This window comes from Piliocolobus tephrosceles, chromosome 10 (genome assembly GCF_002776525.5).
Source record: "Piliocolobus tephrosceles isolate RC106 chromosome 10, ASM277652v3, whole genome shotgun sequence".
NCBI lineage: Eukaryota > Metazoa > Chordata > Mammalia > Primates > Cercopithecidae > Piliocolobus > Piliocolobus tephrosceles.
This window is the reverse complement of record NC_045443.1, coordinates 12,864,082-12,888,193: the sequence shown is the minus strand read 5'-3', so window position 1 is coordinate 12,888,193 and position 24,112 is coordinate 12,864,082. Positions and strand designations below refer to the sequence as shown.

Here is a 24,112-nt window from a genome sequence, read left to right as displayed (position 1 = left end):
AGATGGGGACAAAAAAGATGAGTGGCCAGTGGGCACCAATGACAAGTGGATGAAATTAGGTCTTATAATTATACATTTCTGACGCATATTGATTTTATTCTTGTCACCTGGGGATAAGAGTCTACATAAGAGGCAGAGTGGCCAGGTGCGGCGGCACACGCCTGTAATCCCAGCACTTTGGGAGGCCGAGGCGGGTGGATCACCTGAGGTTGGGAATTCAAGACCATGCTGGCCAACATGGTGAAACCCTGTCTCTACTAAAAATACAAAAATTAGCTGGGCGTGGTGGTACGTGCCTGTAATCCCAGCAACTCGGGAGGCTGAGGCAGGAGAATTGTTTGAACCAGGGAGTTGGAGGATGCAGTGAGCTGAGATCACACCACTGCACTTTAGCCTGGCAACAGAGGGAGACTCTGTCTCAAAAAAAAAGAGGCCGGGTGCAGTGGCTTATGCCTGTAATCCCGACACTTTGGGAGGCCGAAGTAGATGGATCTCTTCAGCTCAGGAGTTCAAGGCCAGTCTGGGTTAACATGCCAAAACCCCATCTCTACAAAAATACAAAAATTAGTTGGGTGTGGTGGTGAGTGCCTGTAATCCCAGCTACTTGGGAGGCTGAGGCAGGAGAATTGCTTGAACCAGGGAGTTGGAGGTTGCAGTGAGCCGAGATCATGCCACTGCACTCCAGCCTGGCAACACAGCAAGATTCCATCTCAAAAAAAAAAAAAGAAAGAGGCCGGGTGCAGTGGCTCACACCTGCAATCCCAACACTTTGGGAGGCCGAGGCAGGTGGATCTCTTGAGCTCAGGAGTTCAAGGCCAGTCTGGGTAGCATGCCAAGATCCCATCTCCACAAAAAATACAAAAATTAGCCAGGCGTGATGGCGTGTGCCTGTAGTCCCAGCTACTCAGGAGGCTGAGGTAGGAGATCACTTGAGCCCAGAAGGTCAAGGCTGCAGCGAGCTGAGGTCGTACCACTGCACTCCACCATGGGTGACAGAGTAAGACAGTCTCAAAAAAAAAAAAAAAAGAGTCTACGTAAGTCTACGTAAGAAACCAGTCTTCCTAACCACCTGCTTAATTGAGGGAATGAAGGAAATAAATCTATTTAGGGATTTTAAAGACCTCTGCTGTCTTACTAATGGACTTTGCTCCATCTACAAGAAAAACACAACCTCCTTTCAAGTAGGACTTCCCTTTCAAAGCCATCTATCATCTTGTTTCCTTGTTGATTTTTTAAGTAATAAATATTTATCTTAATTAAGACAACCAATGAATGTCCCATGCAATCAACACTGTCAGCTTCTTACCTGTTAAAAAGATCTTACTTAAATCTACAAGGCCCTTTAACACCAAGGTCTTTAAGGAGTTTGAATCTTTAAAAAATAATATTTAAATTTATTGTTTCACATTAGTTTGAATAAAGCACAAGCCAAGATGGTTTAAATATCATTTGCAGATGTCCAAGTTTCTTTACAATTATAGGTCATGGACATCATCAAACTAGTCCTCGACTTGCAGCTAAAAAAGGCAACAGGTCTGTGTGAGTGACAGAAGAGCACATCCTACTCATGTCATGAGCAAAGAATCAAAGTTGAAAAAACAGTAACGGTCTTGACATCGCACTGTAAGAATTATTCTGCAGTAACTCCAACCCAGAATGGGGAAGAGTACTGAATTCACTGAGCACATTCTGGACACAATTCTGACAGATTTCAGTCTCACGATCTCTGTCGGAGCAGGTTTCATTCTCCAATTCTCTTTCACAGAACAGCAGAATGTGAGCCTTCATAAAAGTGGTTAACGGCCTTTCCGCTTCTTCATTTTTCCTCCAGCCACCTTGTTCCTGACACCAATAGCACCCTCTGTATCATCATTATCTCCAGCATCCTCTCGCGAGCGTTTCTTCTTTTCTCCATGCTCCCTTAACTCCTGCAAGAAAAAAAGAAGATGGGATTGAAAACGAGATTACTGGCACTGAAGGTAACACATTCCAGTCCCCTCTCCTTAAGATCAAGTATCAAGTAACTTCCTGATGCCTGACATTAGCAAAGGAATGAGATCCAACTCCAAATATACAAAGATGTTAACCTTATTAGTAATCAAAACGTGAACATTAAAATAATAAGGTTTTATTTTCACATGGCAGATTGGCAAAGACTTAAGAGAAGGGTAATCCCCAGTATTGGCCAAGGTGTAGAAAAAGTCACATATACTGTCACTTACAGTGCAATCTGCTATAGCTTTTCTTGGGGGAAGGGGCAATTTGGCATTCTGTATGAGTTCAAATTTTAACTGTGTACATCCCTTGGCCCAACAATTCTACTTCTAGGAATTTATTCTAAGGGAGTAAGTGTGCAAAGCTGTACAAAGTAGGGTGTTCAACACTGTACCAAAGTAGGAAAAAAGCATAAGCATCCATGAATGTAAGTATTTCATACACATGATGAATTCTCTGTAGCCATTAAGAAACGATCACATGAATCTATATTTGTTGAAACAGAAAAATGTTAATCCTATATAATTATGGCTAAAGAAAGAAAAATAGCCAAATGTTATCAATGGCTTTCTGTTGGGAAAGGTTCACCTTTTCACTTACTACTTTAATCTTTTCTGTGTTTTTTGAATTTTTTTCCCAATGCACATGTAATGCTTTCACAAACAAAAAAAGTCCCATGTGGGCAGAATAAAAACCAAATCTGTGCCTCAGCTACTCCAACAACAACCTATGGGTGAAGTTTCTCCATCCCTCAGACCAGAACTCCAGAAAGCAGGCAGCACTTCCAAGGGTTTTCCTCTAGAATCTTCTCATCACCACTGTTACTGTTACTACTACAGGGTGAGTATCCCTTATCTGAAATGCTTGGGATCAGCAGTGTTTCGGATTTCAGATTTTTTCTAATTCTAGAATATTTGCAGATACATATGAGCTATCTTGGGGATGGGACTCAATTCTAAACACAAAATTCACTTGTTTCATATATACCTTATACACATTGTCTGAAGGTAATTTTACACAGTATTATAAATATTTTTGTGCATTAAAAACATTTTGACTGTGTCTTGGTAGCAACCTGTCACATGAGGTCAGGCATGGAATTTTCCACTTGTGGCAATCCTTTTGGCACTCACAGTTTTGGATCGCCAGGCGTGGTGGCTCAAGCCTGTAATCCCAGCATTCTGGGAGGCTGAGGCGGATGGATCACCTGAGGTCAGAGGTTTGAGACCAGCCTGATCAAAATGGAGAAACCCTATCTCTACTAAAAAATACAAAATTAGCTGGGCATGGTGGCGCATGCCTGTAATCCTAGCTACTTGGGAGGCTGAGGCAGGAGAATTGCTTGAACCCAAGAGGCGGAGGTTGCGGTGAGCCGAGATGGCACCATTGCCCTCCAGCCTGGGCAACAAGAGTGAAACTCCGTCTCAAAAAAAAAAAAAAAGTTTGGATCTTGGTTTTGGATTTCAAATGTTTGGATCAGGTATGATCAATCCCTACTAGTAACTATGTAGTTTATATTGGCTTCTCTGGTGCTTGTAAAACCCCACAAGGTATTCAGGCAAGTGTTATTCCCAATTTACAGGTGAGAAACTGATTCTGATTCTGAGAAATCAGGCACATTTCCCAAGCTCATACAGTTCACAGCTGGATCTTCTGACCTTAGGTCTGATGAATTATCTCACCACATATGACACGTGAACAGTTGCTATGAATGTGTAAATGTCAGAATGAGGCCAAACCCTGAATCCACCATTTGGTTGGATGGTCTAATGCAAATTACCTACCATCTCTGCACCTTAGTTTGCTCATCTGAAATTTGGAGTAAAATAATACCCAGCTTCTGCAGTCTAGTATGAGGGTTAATATAATAAAGTGGCACACAGTTAACACTGTTTGCACAGACACTGGTGAGAAAAGAAAGGTGTATACCATTCGGGCAAATCTTTGGGCTTCAGCCACGCGTTCTGTCAGCATCATAACCTCATCATCCTGTGTTGGAAAGACTGGTAGTTTCTTCCCAATTAAGTGTTCTATGCGCTGGAAGAGTTCCACATCATACCTGAGGAAGGAAAACTGCACAGCTTTGGTTGCCTGGTAATGCAAATGCCTGTCCATTCCCAAACTATTCTTATATGACACAACGCAATAGGAGCCATAGGTTTAAACAATATTGAACATATTATTTCTTTTCTAAATATGGGTTAAGTGCAATCTCTGTGCATAGCCCATTGGAAAAATCACGCCAGGGAGGCCAGGCATGATGGCTTGCAACTATAATCCCAACGCTTTGGGAGGTCAAAGCAGGAGAATCACTTGAGACCAGGAGTTCCAGACCAGCCTGGACAACATAGTGAGATGCCATCTCTATAAACATTAAAAATTAGCCAACCATGGTGGCCTGTGCCTGTAGTCCCAGCCATTTGAGGTTGAGGCATGAAGACTACTTGAGCCCAGGAGTTTGAAGCTGCAGTGAGCTATGATCGAGCCACTGCACTCCAGCCCGAGCAACAGAGTGAAATCTTGCTGCTTAAAAAAAAAAAGAAAGAAAGAAAGAAAGAAAAATCGGCCGGGCAGGTGGCTCGTGCCTATAATCCCAGCACTATGGGAGGCTGAGGCAGGTGGCTTGCACCTGTATTCCCAGCACTACAGGAGGCTGAGGCAGATGGATCACTTGAGCTCAGGAGTTCAAGACCAGCCTGGCCAACATGACAAAACCCTGTCTCTGCAAAAAATATTTTTAAAAAAGCCAGGTGTGCTGACATGCACCTGTGGTCCCAGGTACTTGGGAAACTAAGGTGAGGTAGGAGGATTGCTTGAGGCCAGGGGGTGGAAGGTGCACTCAGCCAAGGTCACACCACTGCACTCCAGCCTAGGCAACAGAGCGAGCAAATAAAAAAAAAAAAAAAAGGAGGGAAGGAGGGAGAAAATCCCTCAAGGTATTTATTCACAGGACAGCCTTAGGCACATAAAAATTTGTTCCTCAAAAAAAAAAAAAAAGGAAATAGTTATTCTAATACTTTCTGAGTTGACACAAAGGCAATTGCTCTCCAGCTTTAGGTACCACTCTACCATTCTACATGCCAAATACTATACTAGATCTTTTACATATATAATCTCCAATTTTTACCAAAACCCTGCTAGATAGGTATTACTATTCCCATCTTTCAACGCCTTCACCCTGGTTTTCAGTATGAAAGTGATCAGCGTAGTAAATGATAGCGCCAGGTTCCCAGCCAGTGGCTCAAAAGTTCTGCTCTTTTCTCTACGTTGCTCTGCCCCTAAAGCTGATTTACTTACTGTGTGACAAAAGTAATAGCCTTTCCGGAGCGCCCAGCTCTAGCTGTTCGACCTACTCGATGGATGTAATCCTAAAACCAAAAGGGTAAATAAATTCAAGTGGTATGGATTATAATAAAAAAAAAAAAAAAACCTACGTATGCAAAGTCTTGCCGTAAAACTTTGAAAGAAAATAGATTCATGTCATAACATGGAGAAAATAAATGGCCTGGGCAATCTGTTGAGACAAATCTACTTCATCTTTTTTATTCTCCTTGCAGCACAAAATGGATCCAATGCTTTCCCTTCTTTCATAGAAAGATAAATCTACAAAGCATATCTACATGGTCGCAAGCTGCATGGTATTTTAAAAAACAGCACTGGATCTCAAGGCAGAGCTGGGTTACTTACAAGGCAGAGCTGTGGTCCTTCCCACCTGCCAGTTACACAATTACCTGCAAATTACATAACCTCTCTGAACCTTGGTTTCTATTTATTGAACAGGAATAGAAGTACATGTCCAAATTATAGAGTTGTTATGAAAATCAAATGAGATAGCACCTTGTCTACAGCAGTTAAATACAAAGACAAGAGACACACCAGTCTCATCCAGGGGTGATTCTGTCGTCCTCAAGGGACACCGGTAATGTCTGGAAATATTTCTGATTATCACAAGTGGAAGAGTGTGTGATGCTGTCATCTAGTGGGTAGAGGCCAGGAATGCCACTAGCAATCCTTCAACTCAAAGAACAACCCTTCAACAAAGAATTCGACAGCTTAAAATGTTAATAGTGCCAAGGCTGAGAAACCTTGAGATACACTAAGAACTACAAGCTGTCATTCTCAAGAAATGACAGTGACATGATCAGTATGTGGTGCACCTGCCTCTACTATGAGCATCTAATAACTCTCCTTGGCTACTTCTTTCATATGTACTAATGTTACATACACAGGCCTGTGCAAGATGATGAGAATGAACTAATCAAGGGCTTTCTTGTTTTTTGATAATTAACCAGGCACAAAAAAACTGCTGTAACTAAGGAAAGACAAAAGACCATTAAGAAATACACTTTAGGACTAGAAAGGCAAGTTAGCAACAGGACTCACCTTGGAATGCGTAGGAATGTCAAAGTTGACAACTACATCTACATGAGGTATGTCCAAACCCCGGCTGGCAACGTCTGTTGCTAGAAGAATGGAACGGGCCTTGGCCTTAAACTTATTAAGGGATCCCAGGCGCTTACTCTGAGGTAATGAGAAAGAAATGTGGGAAAACTTAACGTATATTTTGGAATACAAAACACAAAACAGACAAACACAAGAACAAAGAGACATAAATTTTTTAAAGTTTTTCCCCCCAACTTTTGAATGGGGCCTCACAGGTCAAAACAGAAATACGGAAGCAACAAAAAATTAAAAAAAAAAAAAGATACAAAATAAGGGTAGCCTGACATGACAGAAAGGTAACTGGGAAATAATTTATTAATGTTTTTAGAGACCAGAGTCATTATTACCATTAGGGCTGAATACATCAACTCAACAGCTTGCAAACCAGACAGCTACATATGAAATATTCTAATGGGAGCCTCTTGCTACCCTGAAAGGAGAAAGTAAACATCTAGAGCAACACTTCAAAGCCCATAAAATGAGAACAATTATGGAAACAGGCATCGGTGCCCTACGTCCTTATTGTACAAATCTACTGTTAGGAGGTTTATCTCGCTCATGCCATCAGTGCATGGCTGATGATGACGATGAATCCTTACCTGACTCATTTGTCCATGGAGGGGGATGGCAGTGAATCCAAGATTTCGCAGTAGCAAAGCTGTTCTCTGGGTATTATTACAGGTGCTGCAGAATATCATAAAGGAGTTTCCCGCCAATTCATTTAGAATATAAACCAGGTAGGTATCCTAAGTTACAAACCCAAAACAATATATGTCATCGAACCTGGGAGAAAGGATTGGAGACCTGGCATATACATATGGTAAAGACTAACCCTATAGTTGCTTCTCAATTATCCAGACCTCCAGCTGCCAGTTTAGGATTCCTTAACCAGCATTATCACCTCTGTGAACCACCACTCCCCACAGAGTCTAAAGGCAGGCAGGAGACCTGTCCTCAGAAAACAGGAGAAGTCCTTATATCAAAGCACAACACCAGAGGCTTCATCCTAAAAAAGCCACATTATAAGCGAACAAAGGAAAAATTACCTCAAGGATGGGGATGGGAAGGAATTATATGATTACATCATGACCTCATTATTGTGGTTTAAAGTGTTGTGAATTCCTGGCATGTCTAGTTTATCGGTGATAATATAAGCACAACGCACCCTCTAAAGCAAACAGACAGGATGCCAATCTGCATTACAGCTCTTGGCTAATCAAAGGTTGACACATTTTCAGATGCTTTGGTGAAAAGAAGAGGGAGAGGCAGGAATGATCAAAGTAAACACTTTACCTTGAATTTAGAGGGAATAAAAATATAATATTGCTGTAATTTTTCAACTGTCTGGTATTTAGAGGAAACGGCACATTTCACAGGATTTTTCAGAGCTGCTCGCTGAAGCTTTTGCACCTGGAGGAAGAAGATCCAGAATAGCACACTGATGCCTAACCACTCTTTATTTATGATATGGTTTGACTCTGTGTCCCCACCCAAATCTCATGTTGAATTGTAATCCCCACATGTCACGGGAGGGACCTGCTGGGAGGTGACTGGATCATGGAGGTGGTTTCCCCCCGTGCTGTTCTCATGATAGTGAGTTCTCACAATTTCTGATGGTTTTAAAGTGTAGCACTGCCCCTACCTCCTGCCACCATGTAAGACGTGCCTTGCTTCCCCTTTGCCTTCTGCCGTAATTGTAAGTTTTCTGAGGTCTCCCCAGCCACGTGGAACTGTGAGTCAATTACACCTCTTTTCTGTATAAATTACCTACTCTCAGATAGTTCTTTATAGCAGTGTGAAAATGGACTAAAGCAATTTATTTTTACTTATTGTTTTTATTGTTACCATTTACTTTATGTATCAATTCTCATAAAGAAGAAACAAAAGTCCTAGCAAATTTCACCTTCTTGGTCATGGTGGCAGAGAAGAGGAATGTTTTCCGATCTCGAGGGATCACTTTGAGGATCTTGTCAACCTAAGGCACAAAGAGGAAAAGATGCCAATAAGATATTCAGACTGGAAGAGCTGCAAATCCTCTAGGTAATGAAGGAGGTAGACATTTAACAAATTAAATATATCACTGTGAGGATCTGGGACTCGAAAATTCAATTCGATTCAGCTAAAGTTTACTGAATATTTACTGCCTGATACCCTACCAGACACTATTTAAAAAAAATACCTTTCTAAGAAAAGAACAGTTTAAATTAGTAGACCAGAGTTGATCTAAGAGAAAAGTCAAGAATAAGTATTAATCAACTAAGTAAGCTGGGATTAGTGGGTCATCAAAGAAAATAAAGATATTTCAGGGTGTATGTCAAGGTCTAAATTAAATGAAATGGAAAAGAAAATCCAGTTTTGATATTTCCCATTTCTGGAGTCAGAGTCAGACTATATTCTAAAGATAAAAGGGTGCTGAGAAACTGCAATTTGAAGAATATCAAGAATGAAAGTGATACTGATACAATGTTCTACATAAAACAAGTGGGCAATGAACCAAATTTTGAAACAGGAACCTTGAGATGCTCTAAGAGGAGGAAAGAAATTGAGAGTTCACCTCTGTCTCAAAATCCATATTCAGTATTCGGTCAGCTTCGTCCATGACTAAGTATTTGAGAGCTCTCAAGTTGAAACCTTTCGTATTTTCCAAGTGGTCAATCAGTCGACCAGGAGTTGCTACCAAGAAAGGTTGAGGAGAAACAGTGATGTTTCAGAACAGGACGAAAAAAAACAACAACAAACAAATAAAGTTACCTGCCCCACCCCACAGCTCTCCACCAAATTTAACTTAAGAAATTAAAAAATTTAACAGGGTTACACAATCTGTTTCTCAAAGTCTTTCTATCTGATATTGGTAGATTTTCTCCAATTCATCACTGCCAGTGTCTTTTACCTTCGTCAGTTACTCACCTATTATTATATGTGGTTTTTTGGCAAGGGCCAAAGATTGAGACATTGAATCAATTCCACCCACAATCACAGCTACGGAGAGAAAAAGAACATAGAGACGAGATCCTTAATTTTTTTCCACGGTCCACTTAACATCTTTTAAAGCCAATGCCAGATTTCTACTTAAACTTGTTCTTCCCTTACAATTAATACTCTTCCCAAAGCTAACATACAGCATTAGCTCTTTAGGTCAATAAATTATGCTAGCAATACTTTCCTCCATTCTCCTTTCACACTCATTCTTCACTTGCAATGGCAACCTAGGATCCCTTCCCTCTCAGACACTTACCACTCTGCACTCCAATAGAGGACCCCAGGGCTTCAAACTGCTCTGAGATCTGAAAAGCCAGCTCCCGAGTCGGGGTAAGAACTAGGGCAAACAAACGCTGTGGGGTCTCCAGCAGTGCATTCAGAATGGGCAAAGCAAAGGCGCCTGTTTTTCCAGAGCCAGTTTCTGCCAGCCCAATGATATCACGACCTAAAAGAAAAAGAAATTCAGCAGCCAAGTTAATTCTCTCTGCAGTATTTCTGTGTCTTCTACAATGACACAATGCTGGGCACAAAGTAGACGCTTAATAAATATCTGATGAACTGGGGAGAGAGGAAAGTTGAATAAACAGAAAACACATGGTCTCTCTCTTAGATAAGCTCAAAACCCAGTGGTGAGACAGTCTAATATACAAATTCATTATAATATGATAAGAGTTTTAATATAAGCCCCTGCAAAATACAGTGAGAACACAAGGAAAAGTAACTACTGCCCAGAAGAGTCAAAAAAGGCTAACAGAGGTGATTAAGTGAGTTAAACCTGGAAGTAAGCAAAGAAGGGAAGAAAGGATATTCCTGTAAGAGGAAAGATCATTATAATTAAGGCTTTAAAGAACATAGCATGCTGGCCAGGCGTGGTGGCTCACGCCTGTAATCCCAACACTTTGGGAGGCCGAGGCGGGCAGATCACCTGAGGTTGGGAGTTCAAGACCAGCCTGACCAACATGGAAAAAACCCCATCTCTACTAAAAATACAAAATTAGCCAGGCATGGTGGCGCATGCCTGTAATCCCAGCTACTCGGGAGGCTGAGGCAGAGTTGCTTGAACCCAGGAGGCGGAGGTTGCGGTGGTGGTGAGCGGAGATTGTGCCACTGCACTGCAGCCTGGGCAACAAGAGCAAAACTCCGTCTCAAAAACAAAAAAAAAGAACATAGCATGCATAGTTAGGCTGAGAAGTGCAATGTGGCTGGAACATAGAAGTGTTAAGGGAGAAAGAGAGAAGAATGAGGCTAGAGTTTTGATGTTTTCCTGTGAGAGAGAATTGAAGGATTTTAAACAGGGAATATCATGATCAGTATTACTGTTTAGGAAGATAAACTCTAGGCCTGATGGCATAAGGAGGAGCCAAGGAACCTAACAGTGCATGCCATTTACTGCTCCTTCTGAGGGAAGAATGCTCTAAGTAATTCTTTAAGAACAGGTCACCATTGTTTGTTATCACCACTCAAGCCACAACTTATAAGATTTGGAAATTAACTCGTGAGTGGAGATCACTATCTCCAGGCTGGCTGTGGTGCACAGGCAGCTATGCACTACAACAGTGTCCAGTGAGAACACCCCCTCTCAAATCATGACCCCTACACTTGCTGCCCCTGTTCTATGACCGTCTAACGGCTGAGAATTCTTTACTTAGAAGATAATGCTACAATAAACAAATCCCTTTTCCCTGACATAACCTGAACATGACTTACAATCTGAAATGACTTAAATGACCAGAACGGGGAAAACAAAGGCTCAACTGGGACATCAGATGTAATTCAGGGGAGATATGATGGTGGCCCGAACCGAGGCCAGGAATGAACACAGGAACGAGTGAGATTCAGAAACTAACAAAAGGGAATGTGGGTGATGCACACATTTTTAGTACAGGACACTCAAATACCAAAAACTGAGATATAGGCAACAGAAAAATTAGTCCCGGTTAGGAAAATAAGGACTTTGGTTTCCACGCAGGGAACTTAGAACTTAAGATTCCTGCAGTAAACTCAAAGAGATATGTCTCTTTTTTAGAGATATGTCTAAAAACCAGTTGAACATACTTGTTTGGAGCTCAGGAAAAAAGTGGGGTTAGAACAGACATGGGAGCCATAAATATCCTACCACTGGTACTCCCTCAGGGGCAGATGCTTCAGAATAATCCATGAGACTTGCATATATATATATATATATACACACACACACACATACATACATGCATACATGACCGGTCCCATGCCTGGAAATTCTGATTCAGTATTTCTCACCCAAATCTCATCTTGAATTGTACTCCCATAATTTCCACATGTTGTGGGACGGACCCGGTGGGAGATAACTTGAATCATGGAGGCGGTTTCCCCCATACTGTTCTCACAGTAGTGCATAAGTCTAGTGAGATCTGATGGTTTTGTCAAGGGGTTTCTGCTTTTGCATGTCTCTAATTTTCTCTTGCCACCACCAGGTAAGAAGCACCTTTTGCCTCCTGCCGTGATTCTGGGGGCTCCCCAGCCACCCATGGAACTGTAAGTCCAATTAAACCTCTTTTTCTTCCCAGTCTTGGGTGTGTCTTTATCATCAGTGTGAAAACGGATTAATACACAGTGTATCCTAGTGAATTATATTTTTTAGCTTTCTTTTCATTAACATCAGTGTTTGCCATTCAAAAGCAAATGCACAGATGTGAAATACAAGTCAAACCAGACAATGGACTGATTTTTAGAGATTACAGACAAATGACAATCCAGGGATAAAATGTCTCACTCATCTACTTATTTTAATGTTCCCCAGTGGCAGGGTAGGTAATAATGAATTGCACCAGCATCTACCTATCTGAGAAACAAAGGTCAGTGTAAGCAAATGATTCCCGAAGCTTTTTAGTCTTCAACTCCTTGGGGATACTGCTGTCCTGCCTGTGTAACACAATACACCTTTGGGAACAGGCAGCGAGGGAGCTAGGATTTGTTCTTTTTTTGTCAAGGGAAATCTTAACATTTCAGAAGAAAGGAGTACATGAGAAAGATTTAGGGAAGTAAAGGAGCTGAAGTTGCTTGGTTCATGAAGCAATAAGCACTGCTTGCTGCCCACAGCTGAGGCCTGCACTGCTTTCAGTTTTTTAATGAGTCCCTCAGAGCAACCCTCAGTTTGTGAAATCGATATATTTTTCTATGTCATCTCCTTTCTTCATCTCTGAAGAAACCTCTAAGCCTTTTCAGCGTTTATACCTGTAGAGAATATACCAGCATGCATAAACTCCATAAGAGCAGAATAAATTCTGTCCTATAGACCTGCCATGTTGCTAGCACTGAACATAAGTGCTTGCTATATGGCAGCCATTAATAAGCTGTTTGAAATTCCTTGAGGACAATTCTAAGTGATCTCTGAAACAGAAATAAATAGATGATGTCTCACTGTGTTACCCAGGCAGGTCTCAACCTCCTGGTCCCAAGCAATCCTCCCACCTCAGCCTCCCAAAGTGCTGGGATTACAAGCATGAACCACCATGCTCATCAAACAACTCTTGATCTCTTGATAGTAACACACGTTGATGCAGATCCATTAACAGAGGTTTTCTGAGCTATAAGATTCTGTGTTCAAATTCCAGCTTTAGCAATAATTAGGTGACTCTAGCCAAAGGACTTAACTCCCTGAGCCTCAATTTCCTCACTAATAAAATAATTATCCCTACCTACTATTCAGCATTGTTATAAGGTTTAAGAACAGTGGACAACCTGGGCTCAGTAACTTTGCAGAAACTGAAAACGTCATTAGTCCCAAATTCAAATTTAGAGTTATTTTAATCGAATAACAACAGCAACAAAATCAAACGTTAGATTATTTGAATCGTTTCTATAGATTCAAATGAAACATTTATAAACTACTCATTAGAATGAGACAAACCCAAGAATAAGGATAAAGACATTTTCCATGGTGATCATTTCTGTCAGTTTCTAGTAACCTTCCACTGACCCTTCCCTATTCTTTTCTGCATCAAATTTAAACTTACGGCTGAAAGCATTAAAATAATTTTAGGATGGCCGGGCACGGTGGCTCAAGCCTGTAATCCCAGCACTTTGGGAGGCCGAGACGGGCGGATCACGAGGTCAGGAGATCGAGACCATCCTGGCGAACACAGTGAAACCCTGTCTCTACTAAAAAATACAAAAAACTAGCCGGGCAAGGTGACAGGCACCTGTAGTCTCAGCTACTCGGGAGGCTGAGGCAGGAGAATGGCGTAAACCTGGGAGGCGGAGCTTGCAGTGAGCTGAGATCCAGCCACTGCACTCCAGCCTGGGTGATAGCGAGACTCCCTCTCAAAAAAAAAAAAAAGAAAATAATAATAATAATAATAATTTTAGGATTACTGCCAGCTGTTTTGACTCCTCCTTCTCACCTATGCTTTAGGGCAAGCTGGAAAAGTTAAAATGCACGAACGCTTCTTGCTGTTTTTTTTTTTTTTTTTTGAGACAGAGTTTTGCTCTTGTTGCCCAGGCTGGAGTGCAATGGCATGATCTCGGCTCACCGCAACCTCCGCCTCCCAGGTTCAAGCGATTCTCCTGCCTCAGCCTCCCGAGTGGCTGGGATTACAGGCATGCGCCACCACCCCAGCTAATTTTGTATTTTTAGTAGAGACGGGGTTTCTCCATGTTGGTCAGGCTGGTCTTGAACTCCCGATCTCAGGTGATCCACCTGCCTCGGCCTCCCAAAGTGCTGGGATTACAGGCGTGAGCCACCGCGCCTGGCAACTTCTTGCTATTTGAAAATAACGCTGGGCCACCGATCTTCTTTCCCACCACTGGCCTTTATACGGTCCTTATCCTCCAAACTTCTCTGCAGAAGTTGGAAGTGTTTACTAGCCCCTCCTTGAAACACTTTCCCTTCCCTAATTTGTGTGAAACTATACTCTCATGATTTTCAACCCTCTATTGAATCTTCCAATTTTCCTGTCATCTTTGCCAATCTAATCCATTTCTAATCTCAGCTATAACTGCTCTTTGGATACAATGTCTATATCCACCTCTGGCCTCTCAATCAAGTGCCAATCCCAGGATTCCAACTGCGTATTTTTTTTCCTTTTTTATTGTCCCTCAGTTTTATTAACTGACAAAAAATTATAATATACTGATGGTATAGAATGCAAAGTTTAGATATATGTATACTTTGTGAAGTGATTAAATCAAGCTCATTAACATATCTGTCACCTCACATACTTGTCATTTTTGTGGTGAGAACATTTAAGATCTACTCTCCTAGCAATTTTCAAATACACAAAACATTATTAACTGAGTCATCATGCTATTCAATAGATCTTCAGAACTTATCCATCCCGCCCAACTGAAACTGTACCCTGAGCAACATTTCCCCATTCCCCTCCCACAAGGTCAACTCTATCTCATTGATATCCAAACTCAATTACTTCCAACTGAACTCATCTTTCCTGAATTTTCCCCCTGTTCCCTTTTTGTATCAGTGGTACACCAATAATACGCCCTAAACATAACAGTCCACAAACTTAGCGATAATCTTAGATTTTCCCCACCTCTTCCTTGCCTTCCACTTGCTTAACTGGTTGTAAAATCATAAGGATTATTTTTCTAACATTTTCTTTTTCATTCTATCACCACTCTATCCATTATTTATTGCTAAAATCATTACAATAACCTACTAATTGGTTTCCCAGACTCCAGTCTCTTGTCTCTAATCTTTCACAGCTGTGAGATTAATCTTCCAAGAGTACAACTCTAAATCCTTAATCTCCAAAAATGCCCCACTGCCTATGAAACGTAGACCAAATTCCTTGACCCAGCACTCAAATCCTTCATAATCTGGCCCCAATCACCTTATTAAACTTTTTCACCACTCTGCTAAGTACTTGCAAATCTCCATACATGCCTATGTTTTCCAGACTGGCTTTTTTTCATGCTGTTCCCTATGCCTAGAAAGTTCTCCCTTCCCATCATATCTGAATGTCTAAATCCTTCTAAATTCAGTCTTCAAGGTTCCGCTCACATGCCTTCCCAATCTCCCCAGCCAAAAATAAAATGAAATAAATCTTCTCTAATCCATCCTAATTAGAAGTAATCCCTTCTCCCTCAGTGCACTCTGAATGTAACTTTCTTAGGACCCTGTTCAACTTGTAATAAATTTATAATTATCTCTTTAATAGATTATAGACCCTTGGAGAGGACAGACTGTTAACCTCCAGTGCCTTACATTTACAACAAATAGTAACTATTTATGGAAAGAGCAAATGGAATTTCGTAGAGTAAGTCTAACCCCTTTTCCACATGACAGCTCTTCAAATCATTAAATCTTTCAATTATTATCAATAGCTACATTAATTACTAATTAGTAATAATTATAGCTTACATTAATCACTAATATAGTAATAATAGCTACATTAATACTAACAATAATTAGCTATTATTAAAGCTAAGATTACATTCACTTTTTCTGAGGATCTTAATAGATTTCAGTTAACTAAGACCTCTGGGTCTCTTTTATCACCCACCCCAATCCTGTAAAGTTGGTACTTTAGGAATCTAAGAACAGGTCTTTATTTCTATTCCTATTAAAGTTCATCCTGTTACGGCCAGGTGTGGTGGCTTATGCCTGTAATCCCAGCACTTTGGGAGGCCAAGGCAGGTGGATCACTTGAGGTTAGGAGTTCGAGACCAGCCTGGCCAACATGCTGAAACCCCATCTCTACTAAAAATACAAAATTAGCCAGGCATGGTGGTGCCCCTGTAATCCCAGTTACTCGGGAGGCTGAGGCGGGAGAGTTGCTTGAACCTGGGAGGCGGAGGTTGTAGTGAGCCAAGATTGCACCACTGCACTCCAGCCTGGGCGACAGAGCAAAATTCTGTCTCAAAAAAAAAAAAAAAAAAAACTCCATCTTAAAAAAAAAATCTCAAAAACAAAAAAGTTCATCCTGTTAGTTTCAGTTCCACTAGCAATCAATCAGCACTTTAACCACTCTTTTACAAATCTGATAAACATGCCTCACAGCCAAGAATTCTCAACTCCTCAAGACATACATATGTGTTCCAGGCATCCTTCCCTGTCTAAGTGTGCACCCCATTGATGCATAAAGTCTACCAAGATTGTCGTTAATATACTTTAATTCAGGGCTTCCTTAAAGTCAGCATCTGTGGCACAGAACAAATCCTTTTACCTATTAAGACAGAAAGTAAGCTCAGTAAAACTGGAGAATGACATTTTCAAATGCCATTACCCAAACTTTGTACCTTTAGTGACCATATCCTTATTTCACTTGAAGTATGCAAGCAACAGCTTTCAAAAGGGGTATCTAATTGAGATAACTTTATATTAAATCTGTACGAAGTCACACAACCTACCTTGTAAGGCCAAAGGAATAGCTTCAATCTGGATCTTGGTGGGTTTTGTCCATCCCAACTGGTCACAAGCTTCACACAACACATCTGTCACACCCTTAGAATTCAGAAAAATATACCTTAGCCAAGAACAGCACACCTCTACCTCCCCTCTTACTTAACTGACTTTGTCAGAACCATCATGTACAACCCATATACTTACTTTAAAAGGTATTTACTGTGCATCTCAGAGTCTGCTCTTTATACCATGAGGCAGTAGCTCAAGATTTAACGAACACTTTCTGCTCACCAAGGCCTAGGCCAAGTGCTTTACATGTAGCATCTCATTTAATCGTCACAACAATTCTGCGAGGTAAGTGCTTACTACTATCCCCAATTTACAGATGTGAAAAGAGAAACACAGAGAGGTAACAACTTGTCTATAGTAAGAGACTGGGCCAAAATTCAAATCTGGTTGGTTCATCTGACTCCAAAGCTCCAGCTATAAAGAGACCAAGTCCCCCATATGTACAACCTCCTGGACACATACAAACGTTGCCACACTAAAGTGGCGAATAGGGCAAATGGGGTTCTCAGGGCCCAGCAGCCCTCCCACCACCCAAATTCAGAGCACGTCCGAAACCCAGCCCTCTGAAATTCTCGGGAAAACCCAAGGTAGGCCCCGAGATGCCTTTGTGCACTATCAGACCGGGATCTAAGGTAACTGGGTCTGCCTGGGCCTAGCACCAGAGTACATTAAAGAAGCCAGCGTCATCCATTCTCACCAGGTCTTTAAATGTTTTAGTTTCCTCCTCTTCCATCACCGGCTGGGACGCTTCGGTCGGAGACTCGCGTTCCTCGGGCGCCGCCATCTTGTCTGAGGTCTCCGGAAGTGGGTCTGCGGCGCGCGGGATGCTGGGAAATGTAGTTTTAGTTCTCCCCGGACGGCTTGCTCTGGGCGCCCCCTGCGGGCTTGCCGGGGATTGCACCCGTCCGCTAGGTGGGTGGGGCCCAGTGAATATGGGCGCGTAGGCTGGCGGGATAGATCCTGTGGCAGAAGGTGCAGATCACCGGGGAATCCAGTTGACCTTTAGATCCCTTTTAAAGCGCCTTCCCTACGTATGTCGCCAGTTATGTTCCCCGCTTTCCTAACCGTAGAGTTTGGAACGGATTGATATCACAATGCCATTTTTTTATTATTGCATTACCTTACTCAATAATGTTGAGAGCCTACCATATGCTAAGGCTGTGCTAGATGCCTAGTGAACAGGACAGCGACCCCTGCCCTCGTGGAGAAAAAGGAGACAGAAAAAGGAGATAAGCTATCACAGATCATTTCAAATTGTGAAAAGTAGCTGGGTGTGCTCATGCTTGTAATCCCAGTACTTTGGGAGGCCGAGGCGGGCGGATCACTTGAGCCCGGGAGTTCGAGACCAGCCTGGGCAACACGGCAAAACCCTGTGTTTACAAAAAATACAAAAATCAGTCGGGCATGCATGGTGGCATGCGCCTGTAATCCTAGCAACTAAGGGGGCTGAGTTTGTGGGATCACTTGACCCCGGAGGTTGAGGCTGCAGTGAGCGGAGATCGTGCCACTGCACTCCAGCCTGGGCGACAGAGTGAAACCCTGTGTACAGTAAAAATGACAGAGTAACCTGCGGAGGGTGGGTTGTGAGGATAACTGTGAGATTGGGAAGGCCTCTCTGAGACGGTGATATTTGAGTTAAGACCTCACTGTTGAGCAGGAGAAAACGTTTTAAGATCCCGGGAGATAATTATTCGAGTGAGAGAATTCCAATACCAAGACCGTGAAGCTACTGAGGCTATTCTGGGAAGCAGCAAATTCAGAGCTGTATGTCGCATGCCCCAAGGCCAGCAATGCCCTCCTGTGGCCTGTCACTTGGGTCTCACACTGCGCAGGGTGCTCACTGCAGTCTTATTCCTGAGGATGGGAAGTTGGAGGCAATCTGGTGTCCATCACTGGGAAAATGCATAGTTAAAATGCGAACATGGTGTTTACAAACATGCCCTTAACAATATGATGAGAATCTCAAAAACCTAGTGCTGAGTGAGAAAAGCATAACATATATCAAGTATATTAAAATATAGGCCCACAGATATCACATTCTGCTAAAATACATCCAACAGAAGATACACTTGAAATATTTTAGAATGGTTGCCTGCAGAGGGAGAAGGATTAGAATAAAATTAGGAATTGGGAATAAAAGAATTAAGTGTAAAAGATAACAGGCTGGCCATGGTGGCTCACACCTGTAATCCTAGCACTTTGGGAGGCCAAGGCGGGTGGATCACTTGAGGTCAGGAGTTCAAGACCAGCCTGGCCAACATGGTGAAATCCTGTCTCTACTAAAAATACAAAAATTAGCCGGGCGTGGTGGCGGGGGCCTGTAATTCCAGCTACTTGGGTGGCTGGGGCAGGAGAATTGCTTGAACCCGGGAGGTGGAGGTTGCAGTGAGCCAAGATCCTGCCATTGCACTCCAGCCTGGGTGACAGAGCAAGACTCCATCTCAAAAAAAAAAAAAAGATAATAAATACACAAAGCTAGAGAGGGGACTTGTGATGCCAGTGTGCTTGACCTGAGAATTGTGATGAACTCAACTCAGTGTCTCAATGTGTCTGCCAACCTTCCCACCACCACAACTGAAAAACGGCCCTGATTTAGGCATCACGGCGGTGTCTGCAACAACAAAAAGGGTAGGATGCGGTCAGAGAAGTGGGCTCAGATCAGACTCTGCAGGGCCCTGTTGTAAAAGGCCTGGGGTTTTGGATGTTATTCTAAAAGCAGAAGGAAGCCACTGGGGGTATAGAGCAGGGAAGAGACATGACCTACACATTGAAAATATTACTCTAACTCTATATAGAGATAGGTTGTAGAAAGAGTGGGAAAAGGAGACCATCTAAGACAGTGGTCCCCAACCTTTTTGGCACCAAGGACTGGTTTCATGGAAGACATTTTTTGCACAGAATTGGGGCGGGGATGGTTTCAGGATGATTCAAGCACATTACATTTATTGTGCACTTTATTTCTATTATTATCACATTGTAATATAATGAAATAATTATACAACTCAGCATAATGTGAAATCAGTGAGAGCCCTGAGCTTGTCATCCTGCAGCTAGGTGGTTCCATCTGGGGGTAATGGGAGACAGTGACAGATCACCAGGCATTAGATTCTCATAAGAAACCTGCAACCTAGATCTCTTGCAACAGGGTTTGTGCTCCTAACAGAATCTAATGCCACAGCTGATTTAACAGGAGGCAGAGCTCGGGCAGTAATCCCTGCTCACCTGCTACCCACCTCCTACTGTGCAACTTGGTTCCTAAAGTGCAACGGACTGGCACCAGTCCATGGCCCAGAGGCTGGGGACCCCAATCTATGTTGGGAAAAGGGCGTGTGGGCTGCCTGCATAAACTGGCCATAAAAATATGGGACAATAAGTTGTGGAAAGTCACTAAAGGCCTCTGAGGAGGAAAGCCTTCTTATCGCCATTATGTTCCCATGCTCTGAGCGCAACCTGCTTTCTTATCTATAAACACTGTGTTCAAGGAGAAAGACACTCCTTTGAAGCATTGAAATGGACAGACGTTCAGGCTCCTAGTTAAGCCCACTCCCACTAGCTACTCTTCGATAAGTTAAAAGTATGCTGTTCGAGCACAAAGGAGATTCATTTAAACCACTATTGCTATAGATTACGCCTGTGACATACTGCCTGCCTTTCACTGTTTCGCCCTGAACATCTGCTTCTTAAATCTGTGACTGTCCTCAATAAATAGTGTGGAGACCAGAACTCTGGGCCTTTCGCAGCCTCCATTTTGCAATTGGCCCCCTGGCCCCCACTCATTATGCACTCTTAACCTACCTTTTCTCATTCCTTCATTGCCACCAGACTTTGGGTACCCTACGGGTGGTGTTGAGGCTGGTCCCCAACAATCTAAGGGAGGAGGGATGCTCTTCATACCCCTGGCTCTAAGCACAGGGCCTGGCAAAAAGTGGATGCTCTGTAAATGCTGCCTGGCTGAAGTAAAACAGTAAAGCGTTGGGATCAGGAGGGACCGCAGACCGGAGAGGACTTCACTGTTTGTTTTTTAGGGAGTGAGGTTTTTCCATATTTAAGATTACATTCCTGGCCGGGCACAGTGGCTCACGCCTGTAATCCCAGCACTTTGGGATGCCAAAGCAGGTGGATCATTTGAGGTTAGGAGTTCAAGACCAGCCTAGCTAACATGGTGAAATCTCGTCTCTACCAAAAATACAAAAATTAGCCAGGCATAATGGCGGGCGCCTATAATCCCAGCTACTTGGGAGGCTGAGGCAGGAGAATAACTTGAACCCGGGAGGCAGAGGTCGCAGTGAGCCGAGGTCATGCCACTGAACACCAGCCTGGTTGACACAGCAAGACTCTGTCTAAAAATATATATATATATATATATACACACACATATATATATGAGATTACACTCCTGCAGAACAGGCTGGGGCCTTTGGCCTTTTTACTTTAGTTCACTCCAAGTTAAAGGAAAGGAGAGAAAATACCACATAAGACAACAGGTCACCCTGAAATTGGTTCTATCGGGCAGTCACAGGCATACAATTATGCTAGCCCAGTCTAAGGCATTCCATCTGTCTCTTTAGCCCTCCTCATGGCTACCTTCTCATTCTCCGACGACTTGGAATTGGGCCATCTAGATGGTCTCCAAGGTGAATACATATGCTTTGGGATAAGGGGAAGTCAACTTCTCCCAAAGAGCGTCTACCCAGCTAAATTGGGCTCTTCCTCTTCCTCTTCTCTGTTACATAGACCTGCTGGGGAGTTTGTTCTCCTCTTTTGACAGAGAGGAACTCTAGTCCCAGAGAGTAAAGAGACACAAGAGTAAAGAAAGAGTAAAAATCACAAGAGACAAGACTAGAAGCCAAGCCTCTTAAACCAGGTGTGGTGGTTCACTCCTGTAATGCCAGCAATCTGGGAGGCTGAGATGGGTGGATCACCTGAGGTCAAGAGTTCCAGAACAGCCTGGCCATCATGCTGAAACCCCATCTCTACCAAAAATACAGAAATTTGCCGGGTGTGGTGGTGTGCGCCTGTAATCCCAGCTACTCGGGAGGCTGAGGCAGGAGAATTGCTTGAACCTGGGAGGTGGAGGTTGCAGCAAGCCAAGATCATGCCACTGCACTCCAGCCTGGGAGACAGAGCAAGATTCCTTCTCAAAAAGAAAAAACAACAACAACAAAAAGCCAAGCCTCTTGAGACCAGACCAAAGCTTTTACCAAAGAGAACATCGTCTTACATAATCGAAAGCAGCTTCCTTCTTCAAAAGCAGCCACAGACTTTTCTGTAAAAACAAAGAGAGAAAGCAGCTGCAGTATTTATTTTGCTTCCCCTTGACTCATCCTCTGATTGCATTTAGGAGAGTGGATTGGGAAAGAAGAGCTGAGAGAAGGAGACGATCCTAATTGGGGAGTGAGGGGAAGCAGAGATAAAAAGCCTGAAAAGGGGACTCAGATGGAAACAACTGGAAGGTCTATAAATTTGTATATCATATACGATCTAAAGTTACCTGAGTTTTGTTCAAATGTATTACAGAAAAGAAAAAGGAATCACCCGTAAAATGTCTGGGGGTGGCTGCTGCTTTAAAGGGAACTGAGTTAAGCCTTTCAACTGCAGTTATAACATAAAACCCTGTTGATTTTAGCCAAACAAGTCTTTTCTGTTCGTTCTTGGATAATTCAGACACAGGGTGTTTTTAAAACTTCCTCTGGTGTCAGTGTCCCCAGGGTATCAAGGGCCGTGAAGAGGATGTGGCATGCAGTGACAGCAGCGTCAGCGCTGCTCGATTCTTTGGTCTGTTGCTTCCAGCAAGGTTTGGACCTTGGAAGAGCACCCACCCCAGTGACCAGATTCATGTCAGACTGACAGGATGACCATAGGTGGGTTCCAAAGAGGAAAGCCTGTAGTAGCTGAGATGATTGTCTGCTTTTGACTATTCCTATCTGGTTGGAAGCAGTTTGGATATTTATATTCTGGGAATGGAAATAATAGAGGTCCATTCTAGTCACTGAGCCATGTCATATCCTGTACTTTCAGAACAATGAGAAACGTTAAAGAGGAAATATAAATAAACACTCTAAATGATGAGGGGGGAAAAGCAAGCCTGAAACAATACATGGGCTCCAGAAGGAGAGGTCGAAGAGTCTGACCCCATCTTACTCAAAGGTTTTCATGAGCCCCAGGCTCCTTTGCCTTCACGCACCCCTTCTTCCACAAAAAAGTATTAAAAATTGTATTTTACAACTGCATTAGTATACAGACAAATATATTAACGTTATGTATTAAAACCTATTTTTTGACTTAACAAATTTGTATTTTATTTTATTATTTTCAGGTTTTAGAAACAGGCTCTCTCTGTTGCCCAGGCTGGAGGAGTTTCCTGGACTCAAGTGATCCTCCCACCTCGGCCTCCCAAAGCACTGGGATTACAGGCGTGAGCCACCTGGCCCTTTTTTTTTTTTTTTTTTTGAGATGAGGTCTCACTCTGTCGCCCAGGCTGGAGGGCAGTGGTATGATCTTGGTTCATTGCCACCTCTGCCTCCCAAGTAGCTGGGACTACAGGCATATGCCACCACACCCAGCTAATTTTTGTACTTTCAGTAGAGGTGGGATTTCACCATGTTGGCCAGGGTTGTCTCGAGCTCCTGATCTCAAGTGATCCACCTGCTTCAGTCTCCCAAAGTGCTGAGCCACTGCGCCCTGCCCTGGCCTTCTTTTGATTTGAAAAGAAATGAAAACCTGTCTTTGGAGATCTGTAAAAGCATTGTTGGCTCTGGGCATTCTGTCTACTGCACCCCACAGACAAGGGAAGGGTGTGAGGAACATAGGGGAAGCCTGCCACAGGCCAGGAACCCAGGACCACTGTGGAGGTGAGCAGGTTGGGATGTTGGTGGTTCCTGGAGCAAAAGTAAAGTGAGCCCCCAACTTAGGGACAAGAGTTCTGTGGAGGACTCAAACAAAAACTGGTTATCAGTTTCCGCACGAAATGGCCAAGAAGTTGCAAACCCGGAGGTCTGTTTTGGAGGAAGCTCACTTATGACAAAGTGCCCTTTATTCAAGAAGGGACCCATACAAAATGTAATCAGTCAGGAAATTATCTTTAGACTTGTGAGTGGTAACTTGTTATGAATATGTATGTTCAGATGAAGAAAGGACAGACACAGATGATGTAATAATGCGGGCAGAGAGAGAAGACAGCAGTCTACATAAAATCTAGGAAACAGACAGTTCAAGTACAATTTATGTAGTTATCTAACCAATTCTTGTCTAGAGAGAAAAAATAACTAGTCCTTGTTATTTGTT

At 42.7% G+C, this 24,112-nt stretch overlaps 1 protein-coding gene across 1 annotated transcript; it reads right to left on the bottom strand.

The window, feature by feature from the left end:
* Positions 1–1,371: 1,371 nt before the first annotated feature.
* DDX47 (DEAD-box helicase 47) lies at positions 1,372–17,706 on the bottom strand. The gene is made up of 12 exons (XM_023226180.1): positions 17,526–17,706; positions 16,765–16,858; positions 9,674–9,862; positions 9,346–9,417; positions 8,993–9,111; positions 8,342–8,413; positions 7,732–7,848; positions 7,038–7,184; positions 6,379–6,516; positions 5,293–5,363; positions 3,925–4,054; positions 1,372–1,928 (listed from the first exon to the last, which is right to left on the bottom strand). Exons 1-12 carry the CDS (start codon positions 17,610–17,612, stop codon positions 1,797–1,799), a joined length of 1,368 nt encoding a protein of 455 aa, XP_023081948.1. The 5' UTR covers positions 17,613–17,706; the 3' UTR covers positions 1,372–1,796.
* Positions 17,707–24,112: the final 6,406 nt, after the last annotated feature.